A 16319-nucleotide genomic window follows, 5' to 3' on the forward strand; every position below is an offset into this window, starting at 1 on the left:
AACTTATTGGGGCAGTATTGGTATATTTGCATCTATGGGTGTGTGATTAATAAAAATAGAAAAGTCAGATGGACTGTTGTGGTTCCTTTTAATTTTTTTCACATGACTGTGATGGTCAAGATTTTGCATGTCAGGAATGAAGTTCCTGACATGCAAAATCAAGAAAACTTAACCCAGATTTTTAGCTGTGTCTACTGTTCTGTATGATATCTGGGAAAGGGGGGGATACTTTAAGGGTGGCTTCTTGGCAGCATATCTTAAGGATGTGTTTTTCATGACGTGGCTGGTAATCTGCTGTTGATAGCGTTTTAGGCCTCTTCTTCTTTCACTGTGCACTTGTCCAATTTCCTTAAATGTGTAAAAACACACTCCATGCCCTACTGAGGTTTAATAACAAAATGCCTAAAGATACAATTTAAAAATGGTCCTTAGTTATGTTGTCTGTAACAAAAAAAGAGAAAAAGAAAAAACCACATTCCCGTGAACATAGTCAGGTATAAGGAGTGGACTAGAAACCAAAAGCGAAACCTAAAAAGCCTCGAGAACTGTTGCTTAAGACCTCTTGGCTCAAAGAAAAAAACAAAGAAAAGAAAAAGAGAACAAGAAAACACACCCTTCCAGTGAAAAGCTCTGTGGTTCATTTTCACTGGAAGGGTTCAAATGAGCTAGAAAGAATAATGCAACAAATAATATTTTACAGTTCGGGAGTTCAGCTCAACAGTGCAGCGAATCAGTGGATTGTATAAAAACCTGATGGAGTTTCATTCTGTTAATTATACACTTATCAATAATGTAGGTGTGGTCTTCTGCTGCCATAGACCATCTGCTTCGAGGTTTGTGGTCACAGATGCTCTTCTGCATGACTTGGTTGTAAAGAGTGGTTATTTGAGTTACTGTTGCCTTTCTATCAGTTCAAAGCATTCCTCTGACCTCTGAAATCAGCAAAGCATTTTTACTTGGAGAACTGCCCAGATATGAACTCTTCTTTTTTAAACTAACCTCAGTAAACTCTAGAGATGGTTGTGCTGGGAAAATCCCAGCAGATTAGTAACTTGAAAAATGCAATGGTAAATGGGTTTTTTTTCCACTCTTCACTGCACTATCTAGTAATGCCAGAAAAAGCCCCCAAAAATATATTTGTAGGCGGATACAACAGTGAGTGGCTACATCCATCTAAAAAAAAACCATGTTCCACTATCTGGAAAATAACTGATTGGCAGCAGCTTAATATTGTCACACTGCCAATTCAGTAAGACCATACCTGGATTTTAAAAAAATAAAATAAAATTTTCAATAAATTGTTGGACCTATTTGCTATTTTCCTGGCAAAATATAAAGGCACGAGGGGTGACTCATGGCTTTTACACAGTGCTGTAAGAAAAAAAAGCTCATAGCAGACTACCGCATCAGTACTACAATAATAAAGTGTAAAATTTGCATTATTTCAATTGGCTTGATACAACAAATAAACAGAACAACTGTGTTTGCTAAATCTGGAAAATATCAAGTTTCCACGTTAATCAGAAGAAGAAAAAAAAGTGTCGTTGGGGAGAACTGTGCAACATATCAGAGCTATTTAACAGGGGTCAGATACGGGAGGGAAGTTCTTGAATTTGCCACGTGATGTGGTTTACCATGAAACTAATTTTAGCCTATGGTAGAGAATTGTTTGGGAAAGATGATGTCCTCATGTGTTACACCCTGAGGGGAGGGGGAACATTTTCACTTCTCTTTTTAGTGGAAATGAATAAATACTCGATCGGTTTCTGTTTCTTGAAGAGTCTCCAAAATGGACAAGCTCATCTCTCTCTTTGGTGAGTTTTCTTCAGCTCATTTAATAAAAATGTACTTTTACATACTGACCTGATGTAACTGTCATTTAAACTTGATTATTTTCTCTTTCAGTTTTTTCAGCACTCTCACAGATTGTAGTGTCTCATGGTATGAACCAAATATTCTTTACAAATATACTTTAAATTTGCACAGATATTATTTTAGAAGTGATCTCAGGATTTACACTCATTACCAAAAAAGACGCTTTAACTGTATTCTTCTATTTTTTCTGCAGTTCCCACTGAGGCATCTATCAGAGCCAACATTGAGTTGGTGTCAGGACACCCTAGGATCTTCTCAGGGGAGAGCGCTTGCCTGAGATGCAGTATTCCTGATGTGCACAGGTCTAACTGGACCTACCTGTGGTTCAGGGGGTCTGAGGAGCTCTCACAGACTGGGGAGGAATTAAATCTATTGAATAACAAAGTTCAAGAGAGCGGGAAATACTACTGCCAAGGAACAAGAAATACAAAGGTGGGAAAGATTCGCACCCAGCAAAGTGTCCCTGTGGAGCTCAAGGTGGACGGTAAGATCTGTTTGTCTGCATGAAAGAAATATAATTGCTTTGCACGTTAGGCTTCTTTCTTCCTGTGTAATCCTAACACTGGAGCGTTGAACATCTATAAGCTTCTTTTCAACTTTAGGTTTTCTGTGCAGCTCATCTAAGACATGCTGTGAGTGATGGCAGCCCTTCTTAATACAGCCTGCAACTTATACTGTGACTTTCTAGGGTTTAACATATAAATCTACTTCTATAATTCAACTTAAAATGTCAATTTGGTACAACAAGGACTTTTGTTTTGGGGGGTTTTCTACTTATGTGGTATCTTTGGGGTACAAACTTTGTTTCCCCACCTTATAACTAGACAGTATATCAGGGGTGCAGGCTGTCTTATAGAGTACCTTAACCTCCCCTTCTTGCATTGTAGCATTACGCATTATTGTTAGATGTTGTTACATTAAATGTTAGGAAATTAGTGAATTTCCCCCATTGCTTTACTAATGTAAGATTGGAAGTTATTCAGAGGTAACTCTGTGGTGTTTCCGTAGGTGGCTGGGCGATTCTGCAAGTCCCACGACATCCTCAACTTGTCGGGAGCACATTGGAGGTGACATGTCGTGTCAGAGGGAACCCCCGACTTGAAGAGATTATTTTGTACAAAGATGGCGTTGAAGTAATGAGACAAAACGGTCACAAGCCAGATTTCTATCTGACCAACTTGAGCCTTGAGGACCAAGGAGTATATTCTTGCAGGGCTTCCTGGGATGTGAGGGGACGAACACACTCTGCCACTTCTGCTGGCGCTCATGTACAGATCGTAGGTGAGATTACACCAAAATGTGTGTTCTTATCTTAGGTGTGGTGTAGTTAAAGGAATGACAACATGCAAATCAAGATAATATGCTTAGAAGTGCTTCCATCTTTACACCTAGTGCTAAACTTGGTGTCTATTGACCTTCTCCTTTAATGCTGAGCAAGAAAGTCCATATTTCCCACAATGTTAAGTTATTCCTGTTAGTACAATTGAACATAAATATTCTTAGCCTCATGACCTACCACTTTGTTTTTTTCTTAAATTAAATCAATGTCTTCTGTCACAGAGGTTCTGTCACAGCCAATTTTGGAGATCATCCCCAACTATGATACTCAGCTAAAGAGGATGAAGCTCATTTGCCATGTGCAGTACAACGCCCCTGCTCCTGCCCCTCCGATAGACTTCTATTTCTACAAAAATAACAGGCGACTGGGACCTGCGACCTCTGACAACTATAATGTAGTGAAACAGACTCCAGGGCTGTACAGCTGCAAGGCCAGGGTGCCTCAGTTGGACCTCTCAAAGTCCAGTGAACCCAAAAACTTTGGACAAATAAGAGGTATTTAAAATTTAATTTACCCCAGCATTTGTTCTACACCGATAAGCCCCAAAGTTCCTAATGGACTGTTAAAAATGTGATACTTTGTGTGTAACAGTTGCACAGCCTCAGAGGCCATCTCATCTCTGACCCAATGGAACCTGAGAAGATGCCACCTCTTCATCCTGGACTCCAAAGGCCAGTATTTCGCCTTGCTTCAGCCACAGATGACTTCCCACCTGCTGCTGCTTTATTACCAACCTCCCCTAACCTCTCCTCTCACCAGCCGATCCAGTTCACTCCAGAAAAGAGCACACCATCACAAGAGCCTCCACTGAAGACTTCACAAGCAGTCCCAACCAGTTTGCTGACTACAGACCAGGTTTTTAACTCAGCTACAACTCAAGATCAGGCAAATTGATTCGAGGAACCTGGTAACATGTCTGGGGACACAGAAGATCTTACACACTGAAGAAAAACAATGGTTCACAGTGAACCATCAGTTCTGTGTTACCGACAGCTTCCATTACAATAACTGGCCTGGGTTGCTTTTGGTAAGGGATTATGTGTAATAGCCGTAGTAATCAGCCCTTAGTAAACATGGTAACTGATAGACAATAAACCAGTAAACCATAGGTGTCAAACTCTGGCCCGCGGGCCAAATTTGGTCTACTGGTATTATACAGTTAATATATATATTGTTTAGTATTAAGCTTTACTTGTTCCATATTCAGTTTTTCAGCAAAACGTGTTTGAGTCCATAAGAAAAGATTCATTCTTATATCTGGAGGAATAAATATATTTCAATAAATATTAATGTTAGCCCGTGACTTTGTTCCAGTTTTGAATTTTGGCCCACTGTGTATTTGAGTTTGACACCCCTGCAGTAAACATTCACAACATAAGATGTACTGGCTGGTTTACCAAAACATTTCTTATAACTTTCACTGAAACCAGCTAATTGTTTTCTATCATATTTCTGATGAAACAACACAGTTACAGGCTAATGCAGGAGAGAAACATCATTTAGCTAGCGCACCCACGTTACTGGCGTTACCCAAGGATAACCTGAACCTGAATAAGTATCAATTTTACATAAATGTGTATACTGCTCGTCTACCGCTCTCACCTAAAACGCAGCAAAACAGCAGTTCTGTGTTACTGATGGTGTTACTACTTTTATAAGGGATTACTTTGTCAGTCACTCATTTGTGTGATCCGCCACTGCCCCCTACTGGCGGAACTAAATATCGCCTTAGCATTAAATCAGGTGGGAGCAAATTAGCTTTTCACTCTGTGTTATGATGTCAACTATTGTTACAACAAAAGCAACAAAAAAAAAAAGTGATTGGGGGGGCACATTAAAAGAAGTTCATCAAATTCGGAGACTTTTTTAACACTTAAAATACTCAGGGTGCCACACAGCCTCTCTGTGACAACGTAGCATACATTACAAACCAAATCCCTCTACTAATCACGCTGGGTCATTGTTACAGTTCTGTACTGAACTGTGCAATTTTTATCTTTTTGAATTATTTCCAGTTAACAAACATCAAACACTGTACCAGAATTGTTGAAAATATCTAACACATACATGTTAAAATCAAATAAAGCATTTTACAAAATGTTATGTACTGCTGGATTTTATTTTCTGTGAACACAATTTCTTTTTACAGCTCCATATTTGAGCAGGACTTCTTATATATTACAATCATTGGTTTAATAAGACACAGGGGTGCAGTCATATTTTGACAGATTTACATTAAGATGCAGCTATCGGTGATAACTATTTTGAACACATTTGTCTTTTCTATTGATCACTTTTTGCATACATGTTCACACAGCTTAGGTCATTATGGGTGAAAACAACTAAAAAGGAAGCAGCAGTTAAATCGTGAGAAAAAAGTGGAACCCAAAAGGAAGGAGCTTTTTCATTTCATGCAAATGAGGCAAGGGTGACACTGGGTCAGGGTAGTGACTTGCTTTAACATAAGGAGGCACTGCATGTGTACAAAAATGTTGGGTAAATTATACATTTTTTATGCTAAATATTGAACTTTTACACTTTTATCATTTAAAAAAACCTTTGTTTCTTCTATCTGGATAACAGGAGATTCATTTATTTACTACTTGTGAATGCCATCTTCCAATAATTAACTCAGTGGTATTTCTTGGGATGCTTTACTCACTATCTTAAAAAAAATTTGGACTGTATTTAACCATTATATTTAATTAGGGTGGTGTCGATCAAAAGTTTGGAGCACTACTCTGCAGCAGCATTAATGTGTGGCGAGTACTATCCCTTCTTAAGATGAGGCTAGGCAATAATAGAAAATGTGCAGACCAGCATGTACACTAGCACCACCAGTATTCAGACTTTGTGATAGTAAGCACAAAGTGTGCATCACGGCTTGTCTGAGTAAAGCAGAAATCCAGAGAAGATGCTGTCGTCCTCACTGCCGGCATGCGCTCCATTCCAGTCTCTGAGCGTCTCCATCCACAATCATGCACAATCATTCCTCAGCACTTGATTGGAAAACTAGGCCTGCTGGGCCTGAACACCTCCCTCTGCAACTGGATCCTGGACTTTCTGACAGAGAGACCTCAGACAGTCCGGATCAGTAACAGCACCTCCAACACCACCACACTGAGCACTGGTGCTTTTGTGATATTTAATGGATCGGATTACTTTTTTTTTTCTCCCCGATATACGATCTAGTAATTTAGGTCAGGGTCAGACCGATATCGATACTGTATATCGGCTCGGTCCATCCCTAGGTTTTACTGTCATTGTTTCTAAAGAACCGGTGTGTAAAAACCGTCCGTACGTACGTACGTACGTATGTACATACGTATGTATGTATGTATGTATATATGTATGTATAATGTCACAAAAGTCAAATCCTCCCAAACTGGTTTCTAGAACCTGACATTAAGTACTTCTGCAGCAACTGTGTGTCTGTCTGTGGCTGTCTTGTCAACATGGACCAAAATATCTGAGAAATGTTTCAAGCACATTGTTGAATCTATGACATGAAGAATAAGGACAATTCTGAAGGCAAAAGGAGATCCAACCCAGATTACCAGTATAGTCTTCTGCTGTTGTAGAACATCTGCTTCCAGGTTTGATGTGTTGTGAACTCAGAGAAACTCTTCTGCGTACCTTGGTTGTTACAAGTGGTTATTTCGCACATGTGGCACTAATAATCATGCCATACTTAAAGTCACTTAATCATTTTTTTCCCCATTCTGATGCTCAGCTTGAAGTTCAGCAGGTTGTCTTGACTATGTTTGCATACCTAAATAATAAAGTGGCCAATGAGTAAATAGCATAATAAAATATTCCTTTCTTATAAAGTCATTTTAAAGTGCGTACCGTTTTCTCCCTTTAAGCCCATAGATGAAGCCCATAGCCCACTGATGCAAGATGGCCCAGGTAAACCAGCTCGTCCTGCATGGCCTTTTTCTCCAAATGGCCCTGTGTAAAATAAGTGCGAGTGGAAAATCTGTCAGGCCTCTGTGGACCGTGATCTGAGGGCCAGGTTTCTTGGTGTACAAGTACTTTGGCTTCAGTGTAGTACACCACAATGAGAGCAACCGCAACTACATCAGTCAACTGACCGACCGACAGAGTTTATAATGAAACAGTTCGAGAGGCCAACCGCGGGGCCAGCTGCAATGGAGCAGATCAGGAGGCCGACTGCGGGGCCAGCGGCAGCAACTGTGGCAAAGCAGGTCCGGAGACCGAACATGGGGAAAGTGGCGATGGCAAAGCGGGCACAGGCGATGACCCTCGGGCAGCTTGGCATGCTGGACGTGGCTTGGCAGGGGCAGGCCTGACAGTGGCTAGTCCAAACAACGCATTGACCTCAGGCTGAGGCATGGCGGGACCAGGCGATGTGGGACCAGGTGTGGCAGGACCAGGCATGGGCGTAGAAATGGCAGACGGTGGAGCAGATGACGGCATGGCAGATGCAGGCAGTTGAGCTGGTGGCGTAGCAGCTGCAGGTGGTTTTGTAGGTGGTAGCGTGACAGGATGCAGGACATGCTGGGCTACGCCTCCAGCTGATGTGGGAAACCCAGGTGGCTGTGAGGGCTCTCTGGAGCTCCCAGTGGAGACAGGTGATGGCTGTATGGATTCAGCTGATGGAGCAGGATGCTGGGCGGGCTTAGCTGAGCCTCCAGCTGTCACAGCAAACTGATGGCTGGGTTCTCCTGAGCCACCTCTTTCCTATCGGTGGAAAAATGTACCATGTCGACCAATAAAAAAAAACGGTCAACATGTGGGATTTGATTGTTTAGGAAGAGGGAAATGTTTTAGGAATGACGGTAACGGCAGCGAGACAGAGCGAGAGAGTGAGAGAGAGAGAGAGTTTTTAGATGTGGGAGATTTGTGACGTTTAGTGTGGAGGGTTTACTTAGTGTGTTGTGTTGTCTTGTGTAGTTGTTCTGTTGTGTAGTCGTTTTGTTTTGTGTGTCAGTGAGGGCACTAATGAATGTCACAAAGGCACATTTGCAATGTAAACACTCTCACTAAGTAGAAAACCAGCGGAGTGATACACCTGTTGTCAGGCCTGCAGGTTTATCCCTGCACTGTTCTCCTGTCTTTTGGTGGACAAACTTTTTTTTTACTGGCACACATCATTTGTGGGGCATCTTATTGCGAAACCTAATTGTTCTCTCATTTTAGTTTTAGTAATATTTTTAAATGGTTGTAGAAAATGAAGAAAAAAACGGCAGGTGTATTGGCTGCATTTTTAGATAAATAGTTGTATATGTTTACAAAATGTACAATTTATATTTGCATTTCAAGTTATAAAAATTTACTGTTTTTTTTTACAGTAAAAAAAAATACTACTAGGATTTTAAGTTCTTTGTGTGATTTCAGATGAGTAATACTAATGCAGTATGTCAGTGAAAAAAACAACTAAATTCAGTTGAGCTGAAAAGAATGATACCAAACAAGGCAAGGGGAAAAAATAAAATGAAACAATTTGAGGGTGAGATACAAACGTGAACTCAAAAGGAGTCAAAAATGGCCGGTTGTATTTCAGACCTCAGTGGGTTAATCCAACAAATCATGAAAAATTAGGTTTAAAATTTTGTTCATGACAGTGCAGATTTCTGACATTTTGTGTAATTTAAGCATGTAACAATGTGATTGTTTTCTAACAGTGGGAAACTTAAGTTAGACTTGTGTTTGTAAATGAACCGCCCCATGTTGTGTAGCTTTCTGGATTTTATACTTGTTGGGCTACATATTTATTTATTATACAGGCTAGACAGTACATAGAATCAAAACTCACATGTTTTATGTAACTAAAGTGTGTAATTATGGGGGCTACAGAGAATAATTAAGTTCTAGACTATATTTATATGAAAAACGTGTAAACTTACTGCATTTGAATTATTCTAACCATATGTAACCACCTGCATATGTGTTTGGAAAAAAAAAAGGCTTCGATTTTGCCACCCCATTTGATTCCTTTGCCACCCTCATGCCACCCTAAGAAAATTTCTCTAGATCCGCCCCTGGTGTTCATCCTCTTCAGCTCTAGCGTAGACGACTGGCTCTGCCATGTTTTTAATGTTTCTTCTTTCCGTGTGTCCGCTACTTTGAAACGCTTGGGCCGCTCTGCCCGCCACAGTTTCAAACTGGTCATGTGACTGCATGGCCACATCTGATTGGTAAAAAAGTTACCGGAAACACCACTGGCGGCATGTTATCTAATGTGTTAAACTAATTATTTTTTTTAAAAGTAACGAGTCAAATTTTGCAAATGTAGCGGAGTAAAAGTACCATTTCTTCTTCACAAATGTACCCAAGTAAAAGTAAAAAAGTATCGTGCAAAAAGGTACTTTAAAAGTAAATTTCTTTCAAAAACTTACTCAAGTAAATGTAACGGAGTAAATGTAACTCGTTACTACCCACCTCTGCCGAGGGTGACGCGTTTCCCTTCGTTTTTCTTTTCCTTTCTTTTTTGTTAACTGTATCCACAATTGTTCTATAAAAATATTTTGAGTAAAAACCTGCATTCTATCAGAAAGCCACCAGATGGCGATAGCTCTGATTATAGAAATGCACATGAAAAGCTTTTATTCTTGACCTCTTTGAACACTGCTGAGTTTGACAAGTTTGTTATTTTTGGGTTGTGCGTTTATTTGCTTTCTTGGAGAGAGTAAGATGAGAAGCTTAATGCCACTCCCGTCTCTGAACAATAAATGTAAAACTGCTAAATGTTTTGTTGTAAATTAGTCTGCAGAAAAACCAAAGCGTAGAATCTTTCGTACAGATCAGCAGTTCACTGGTGGTGGATTTCTGTCACCTGTGGATACGGCTAGGCTGGCTACAGCTGCCAGAGTGGTATGAATGCTCCTGACTCTGCACCAGAAAGCAAATAAGAGTATTTACTAAAATTTCAGATTATTTTGAACCACGGGAATCACAAGGTAGATTCCTGGAGGCCAGCAACACTCAGTTAGGGGTCTGTCACTTACAGTCTGGACCTGTTAAAATTTTAGACTTGCTGATATCCTCAATCCAGCTGTGCAGTGGAAACAGAGCAGCTCCATTCAAAGTTTTTCTGAAACACATCTGCTTGTCACCCACTGTGGCATCTTCTGTACCTCAGCTATTCTTCGCCCTTTTATGTACAGAGAGGATAAAACGGACAATATCCGGATGGAACTATCAGATGAGGATTTATTTTAAGTGTATGTCTCCGGGGTATGTAGGCCCTTAATTCCCAAGTTGTATCTAACAAAGTAATGGGTAGGGTGAGGTTAGTGAGGTAGTGGGGGACTCCCAGTGGTTGTTTGTAATCTGTGCTGTGTGTTGAATATTCCATTTATGTCGAGAAATCCTCCAGTTACACCTGTAGAAATACTCCTTTTTTCATGGCTGACCTCCAGTCATAAGCTGAATGTACAGAAGTGATTTAATTTTTCTGTACAGTGTTGGTTAATCCTCCCTCTGGATGATAATTCTGTAATATTTACAGGAGATTAAAAAAAACCTTGAATGCTGCTCGAATGTATGCAGAAGCCATTTATCAGGAAAAGGTTTAAAAACATTTTAAACCGCATCTTTGTTACCTTATAGGTTTGTTATTGTGTGACATGGGAGAAATGAACAGAATACTGTCTTTTATTTAAATGTAACTTATTGGGGCAGTATTGGTATATTTGCATCTATGGGTGTGTGATTAATAAAAATAGAAAAGTCAGATGGACTGTTGTGGTTCCTTTTATGTTTCACATGACTGTGATGGTCACGATTTTGCAAGTCAGGAATGAAGTGGAATTAACCCAGAATTTTAGCTGTGTCTACTGTTCTGTATGGTATCCGGTAGGGGAACACTTTAAGGGTGGCTGCTTGGCAGGCACTCTATATATCTTAAGGATGTGTTTTTCATGACGTGGCTGGTGATCTGCTGTTGATAGCGTTTTAGGCCTCTCACTTCTTCTTTTGCCTTCCACTTGTCCAATTTCCTTAAATTTGTAAGGACACACGCCATACCCTGCTGAGGTTTCAATCACCTTTTTGGTGCTAAACTAGTATTTAGTGGCTTTCAAACTGTTTTATCTTTGGTATTTTTCCAATATTTTCACTGCTTGAACCACAAAATATGTTTCTGTGACAGGCTGCTAATAAAAAAATGCCTGAAGATACAATTTAAAAATGGTCCTTAGTTATGTTGTCTGTAACAAATAAAGACAAAAAAAAAAACACATTCCCATGAATATTGTCAGGTATAAGGAGTCGACTAAAAAACAAGAAAAACAAAAGAGAAGCCTAGAAAGCCTCAAGACCTCTTGACTCAAGGAAAAATCAGAGAAAAGAAAAAAAGAACAAGAAAACACACCCTTCCAGTGAAAAACCCCCAGTAATTAATTTTCACTAAAAGGGTTCAAATGAGCTTGAAAGAATAATGCAACAAATAATATTTTACATTTTGTGAGTACAGCTCAACAAAAGCTTATTTTAAACGTGTGCAATGAGGTTGTGGTATTTTTGGCAGTGAATTGTATAAAAACATGGAGTGTCATTCTATTTATTTATATATCTTATAATATCTTAATGTAGATAAACTGCTTTAGGCTCAATCTAAGTTAAACCCATGTGAACTGCAGCCTCGGTCTCCTGTTTTTAACTAAGTGGTACCTGGTGTGGTCTTCTGCTGCCATAGACCATCTGCTTCGAGGTTTGATGTGGTCACAGATGCTCTTCTGCTGAAGAGTAAGTGTCTACATCCATCTGAAAAACACGGTGGAGGCTCTGCCATGGCCACTATCTGGAAAATGACTGATTGGCCTCAGCTGAATATATTCACACTGCCAGTTCAATGAAAGCATACCTGGATTTAAACAACACACACACACACACAATGGGACACTATCAGTCATGGATTGGCCTCCCCACAACATTACTAAGTCTAAATGCTAAGCTAAAGAGCTTTCAGCGTCCTTCCAAAAGCCTGGAGAACTATTCCTGAAGACTTCTTAAAGAAATTAAAAGAAAAGTGCCTCAGACAGTTTGGACTGTGCACAAGAATAAAGGTCATCATATTGATCGTCAAGCTTGTTAGAATTATACAATATATATATATATATATATATATATATATATATATATATATATATATATATTTTTTTTTTTTTTTTTTTTTTGGCTGATATGCTGTTTTTTCACATTTCAATAAATCGCTGGACCTATTTCTCATTTCCCTGGTAAAATTTAAAGACATGAGTGGTGACTCATGACATTTTGCACAGTGCCGTAAGAAAAACAGCTCATAGCAGGCTGCGAGCTGTTTTTGCATCGGTACTACAATAATAAAGTGTAAAATGTGTATTATTTCAATTAGCTTGATTTAATTGTAACTACAGGTGTCCAACAAACAATGGCGACGCATCATCTTCGGAAGATTATTTCTCTCTCTCTTTCTCATTTTCTTCAGACACCGTGAAAACTAAAGAAAACAGTTTACAACGTAAGTATCTCTGAACCTATTAAAGTCTCTCATGTTAGTGTCAATAAACAGTCTTGAGCTAGCGGAACAGGAAAAATGCAACATAACGGATATTACTGAAAATATCCTCTTATCGCCAATATAAAACATGTATACAACATGATATATACAATATACTGTACATGAAAACCATTACCATGTGCGCTTCTTAGACCACATGCAGAATAACATTACTGTTATGGCTGTAGCTTTGTATGCTAGTTCTGACCCACAATGCCATGGATGTGCTCTCAGCGAAACTCTGGTCACGTGACCATCACAAACTCTACCTCAAACAAACTTGACAGCACTTTACACTTTATAACGCTTTTAACAAACCCTTCTTTTGTAATCACATATTTTAGACACGTTTTTAATCAATGCTAGCTACACTTTTGTTTTATCCAATCCATTTTTAACCCTTTCCAACAAATATATGAACTAAATGAAACGTGAATCTATCATAGAAACATATAAAACAAACACCTTTATTTTACAATAACAAATAAACAGAACAACTGTGTTTGCTAATTCTAGAAAATATCAAGTTTCCACGTTAAACAGATGAAGAAAAATAGTGTTGTTGGGGAGGACTGTGCAACACATCAGTCCAAAACCTCCCACAGGGGGGTCAGATAACAGGTGACTGTGGGGGGAATAAAACACGATCCACATGGTTTTCATTCTAGTCAAGCGATTCAGTGACTCCTTGTGGTCTCTTGATGAAGGAAGAGATCCCTGCTATCAGGATAGAAATGTTTCCTGTGTTAAAAATGGTCAGTTCCCATTTATTTGTAATTATTATTTCCATGATGTGACCATGGGAAAAAAAATGCCTTCACAGCATAAAAGACAATTTGCCACATGATGTGGTTTACCATGAAATTAATTTTAGCCTAGGGTAGAAATTTTTATGGTAAGAACGATGTCCTCATATGGCGCACCCAAGGAGGGGAAGAAGCATTTTCACTTCTCTTTTTAGTGGAAATGAATAAATACTCGATCGGTTTCTGTTTCTTGAAGAGTCTCCAAAATGGACAAGCTCATCTCTCTCTTTGGTGAGTTTTCTTCAGCTCATTTAATAAAAATGTACTTTTACATACTGACCTGATGTAACTGTCATTTAAACTTGATTATTTTCTCTTTCAGTTTTTTCAGCACTCTCACAGATTGTAGTGTCTCATGGTATGAACCAAATATTCTTTACAAATATACTTTAAATTTGCACAGATATTATTTTAGAAGTGATCTCAGGATTTACACTCATTACCAAAAAAGACGCTTTAACTGTATTCTTCTATTTTTTCTGCAGTTCCCACTGAGACGTCTTTCAGAGCCAACATTGAGTTGGTGTCAGGACATTTGAGGATCTTCTCGAGGGAGAGAGCACACTTGAGATGCAGTATTCCTGATGTGCACAGGTCTAACTGGACCTACCTGTGGTTCAGGGGGTCTGAGGAGCTCTCACAGACTGGGGAGGAATTAAATCTGTGGAATACCAAAGTTCAAGAGAGCGGGAAATACTACTGCCAAGGAACAAGAAATACGAAGGTGGGAAAGATTCGTACCCAGCAAAGTGTCCCTGTGGAGCTCAAGGTGGACGGTAAGATCTGTTTGTCTGTATGAAAGAAATATAATTGCTTTGCACGTTAGGCTTCTTTCTTCCTGTGTAATCCTAACACTGGAGCATTGAACATCTATAAGCTTCTTTTCAACTTTAGGTTTTCTGTGCAGCTCATCTAAGACATGCTGTGAGTGATGGTAGCACTTCTTAATACAGCCTGCAACTTATACTGTGACTTTCTAGGGTTTAACATATAAATCTACTTCTATAATTCAACTTAAAATGTCAATTTGGTATAACAAGGACTTTTGTTTTGGGGGGTTATTTGTACTTATGTGGTATCTTTGGGGTACAAACTTTGTTTCCCCACCTTATAACTAGACAGTATATCAGGGGTACATGCTGTCTTATAGAGTACCTTAACCTCCCCTTCTTGCATTGTAGCATTACGCATTATTGTTAGATGTTATTACAATAATACTAATGTACTAATGTAAGATTGGAAGTTATTCAGAGGTAACTCTGTGGTGTTTCCGTAGGTGGCTGGGCGATTCTGCAAGTCCCACGACATCCTCAACTTGTCGGGAGCACATTGGAGGTGACATGTCGTGTCAGAGGGAACCCCCGACTTGAAGAGATTATTTTGTACAAAGATGGCGTTGAAGTAATGAGACAAAATGGTCACAAGCCAGATTTCTATCTGACCAACTTGAGCCTTGAGGACCTAGGAGTATATTCTTGCAGGGCTTCCTGGGATGTGAGGAGACAAACACTCTCTGTCATTTCTGCTGGCGCTCATGTACAGATCTTAGGTGAGATTACACCGAATTGTGTGTTCTTATCTTAGGTGTGGTGTAGTTAAAGGAATGACAGCATGCTTTGAGAGATGTGCTAATCTAGATAGTATTCTTATAAGTGATCCATCTTTACACCTAGTGCTAAACTTAGTGTGTATAGACCTTCTCCTTTAATGCTGAGCAAGAAAGCCCATATTTCCCACAATGTTAAGTTATTCCTGTTAGTACAATTGAACATAAATATTCTTAGCCTCATGACCTACCACTTTGTTTTTTTCTTAAAATAAATCAATGTCTTCTGTCACAGAGGTTCTGTCACAGCCAATTTTGGAGATCATCCCCAACTATGATACTCAGCTAAAGAGGATGAAGCTCATTTGCCATGTGCAGTACCACGCCCCTGCTCCTGCCCCTCCGATAGACTTCTATTTCTACAAAAATAACAGGCGACTGGGACCTGCGACCTCTGACAACTATAATGTAGTGAAACAGACTCCAGGGCTGTACAGCTGCAAGGCCAGGGTGCCTCAGTTGGACCTCTCAAAGTCCAGTGAACCCAAAAACTTTGGACAAATAAGAGGTATTTAAAATTTAATTTACCCCAGCATTTGTTCTACACCGATAAGCCCCAAAGTTCCTAATGGACTGTTAAAAATGTGATACTTTATGTCTAACAGTATTTGCCTTGCTTCAGCCACAGATGACTTCCCACCTGCTGCTTCACTACCGACCTCCCCTAACCTCTCCTCTCACCAGCCGATCCAGTTCACTCCAGTAAAGAGCACACCATCACAAGGGCCTCCACTGAAGACTTCACAAGCAGTCCCAACCACTTTGCTGACTACAGACCAGGTTTTTAACTCAGCTACAACTCAAGATCAGGCAAATCCATTTGAGGAATCTGGTGACATGTCTGGGGACTCTCAGGAATCCGGTGACATGTCTGGGGACTCTGCAGATTCTCTTTGATAACTTAGCATACATTACACACAATCTCTCTACTAATCATGCTGGGTCATTGTCACACTTCTGTATTTAACTGTGCAATTTTTCATCTTTTGTATATGTACTTTGTACAACTAGAAATCTCATATATGAGGTCCTGCACCTGAAATTCTGATATCTCCAGTTAACAAACATCAAACGCTGTACCAGAATTGTTGGAAATATCTAACACATACATGTTAAAATCAAATAAAGCATTTTACAAAATGTTATGTACTGCTGGATTTTATTTTCTGTAAACACAATTTCCTTTTA

The 16319-nt window shown here is 39.5% G+C and overlaps 2 protein-coding genes across 2 annotated transcripts; both read left to right on the forward strand.

The window, feature by feature from the left end:
• Positions 1-1770: 1770 nt before the first annotated feature.
• Positions 1771-3938, forward strand: LOC118454543 (low affinity immunoglobulin gamma Fc region receptor III-B-like). The gene is made up of 6 exons (XM_087851530.1): positions 1771-1814; positions 1906-1941; positions 2069-2359; positions 2884-3156; positions 3436-3708; positions 3806-3938. Exons 1-6 carry the CDS (start codon positions 1790-1792, stop codon positions 3835-3837), a joined length of 930 nt encoding a protein of 309 aa, XP_087707656.1. The 5' UTR covers positions 1771-1789; the 3' UTR covers positions 3838-3938.
• A 9770-nt stretch (positions 3939-13708) lies between these two features.
• LOC102784260 (low affinity immunoglobulin gamma Fc region receptor III-B-like) lies at positions 13709-16254 on the forward strand. The gene is made up of 6 exons (XM_087851531.1): positions 13709-13756; positions 13848-13883; positions 14011-14301; positions 14802-15074; positions 15367-15639; positions 15754-16254. Exons 1-6 carry the CDS (start codon positions 13732-13734, stop codon positions 16026-16028), a joined length of 1173 nt encoding a protein of 390 aa, XP_087707657.1. The 5' UTR covers positions 13709-13731; the 3' UTR covers positions 16029-16254.
• Positions 16255-16319: the final 65 nt, after the last annotated feature.

The sequence above is a fragment of the Neolamprologus brichardi genome, chromosome 14 (genome assembly GCF_056152115.1).
Source record: "Neolamprologus brichardi isolate AB-2024 chromosome 14, ASM5615211v1, whole genome shotgun sequence".
In the NCBI taxonomy this organism is placed as follows: domain Eukaryota; kingdom Metazoa; phylum Chordata; class Actinopteri; order Cichliformes; family Cichlidae; genus Neolamprologus; species Neolamprologus brichardi.

Coding starts and splice junctions, on each gene's coding strand:
- LOC102784260 (XM_087851531.1), top strand. CDS start 13,732: ATGGACAAGCTCATCTCTCTCTTTG. Junction 13,757..13,847: donor CAAGCTCATCTCTCTCTTTG/GTGAGTTTTCTT, acceptor TTTCTCTTTCAG/TTTTTTCAGCACTCTCACAG. Junction 14,302..14,801: donor TGTGGAGCTCAAGGTGGACG/GTAAGATCTGTT, acceptor GTGTTTCCGTAG/GTGGCTGGGCGATTCTGCAA.
- LOC118454543 (XM_087851530.1), top strand. CDS start 1,790: ATGGACAAGCTCATCTCTCTCTTTG. Junction 1,815..1,905: donor CAAGCTCATCTCTCTCTTTG/GTGAGTTTTCTT, acceptor TTTCTCTTTCAG/TTTTTTCAGCACTCTCACAG. Junction 3,709..3,805: donor AAACTTTGGACAAATAAGAG/GTATTTAAAATT, acceptor TGTGTGTAACAG/TTGCACAGCCTCAGAGGCCA.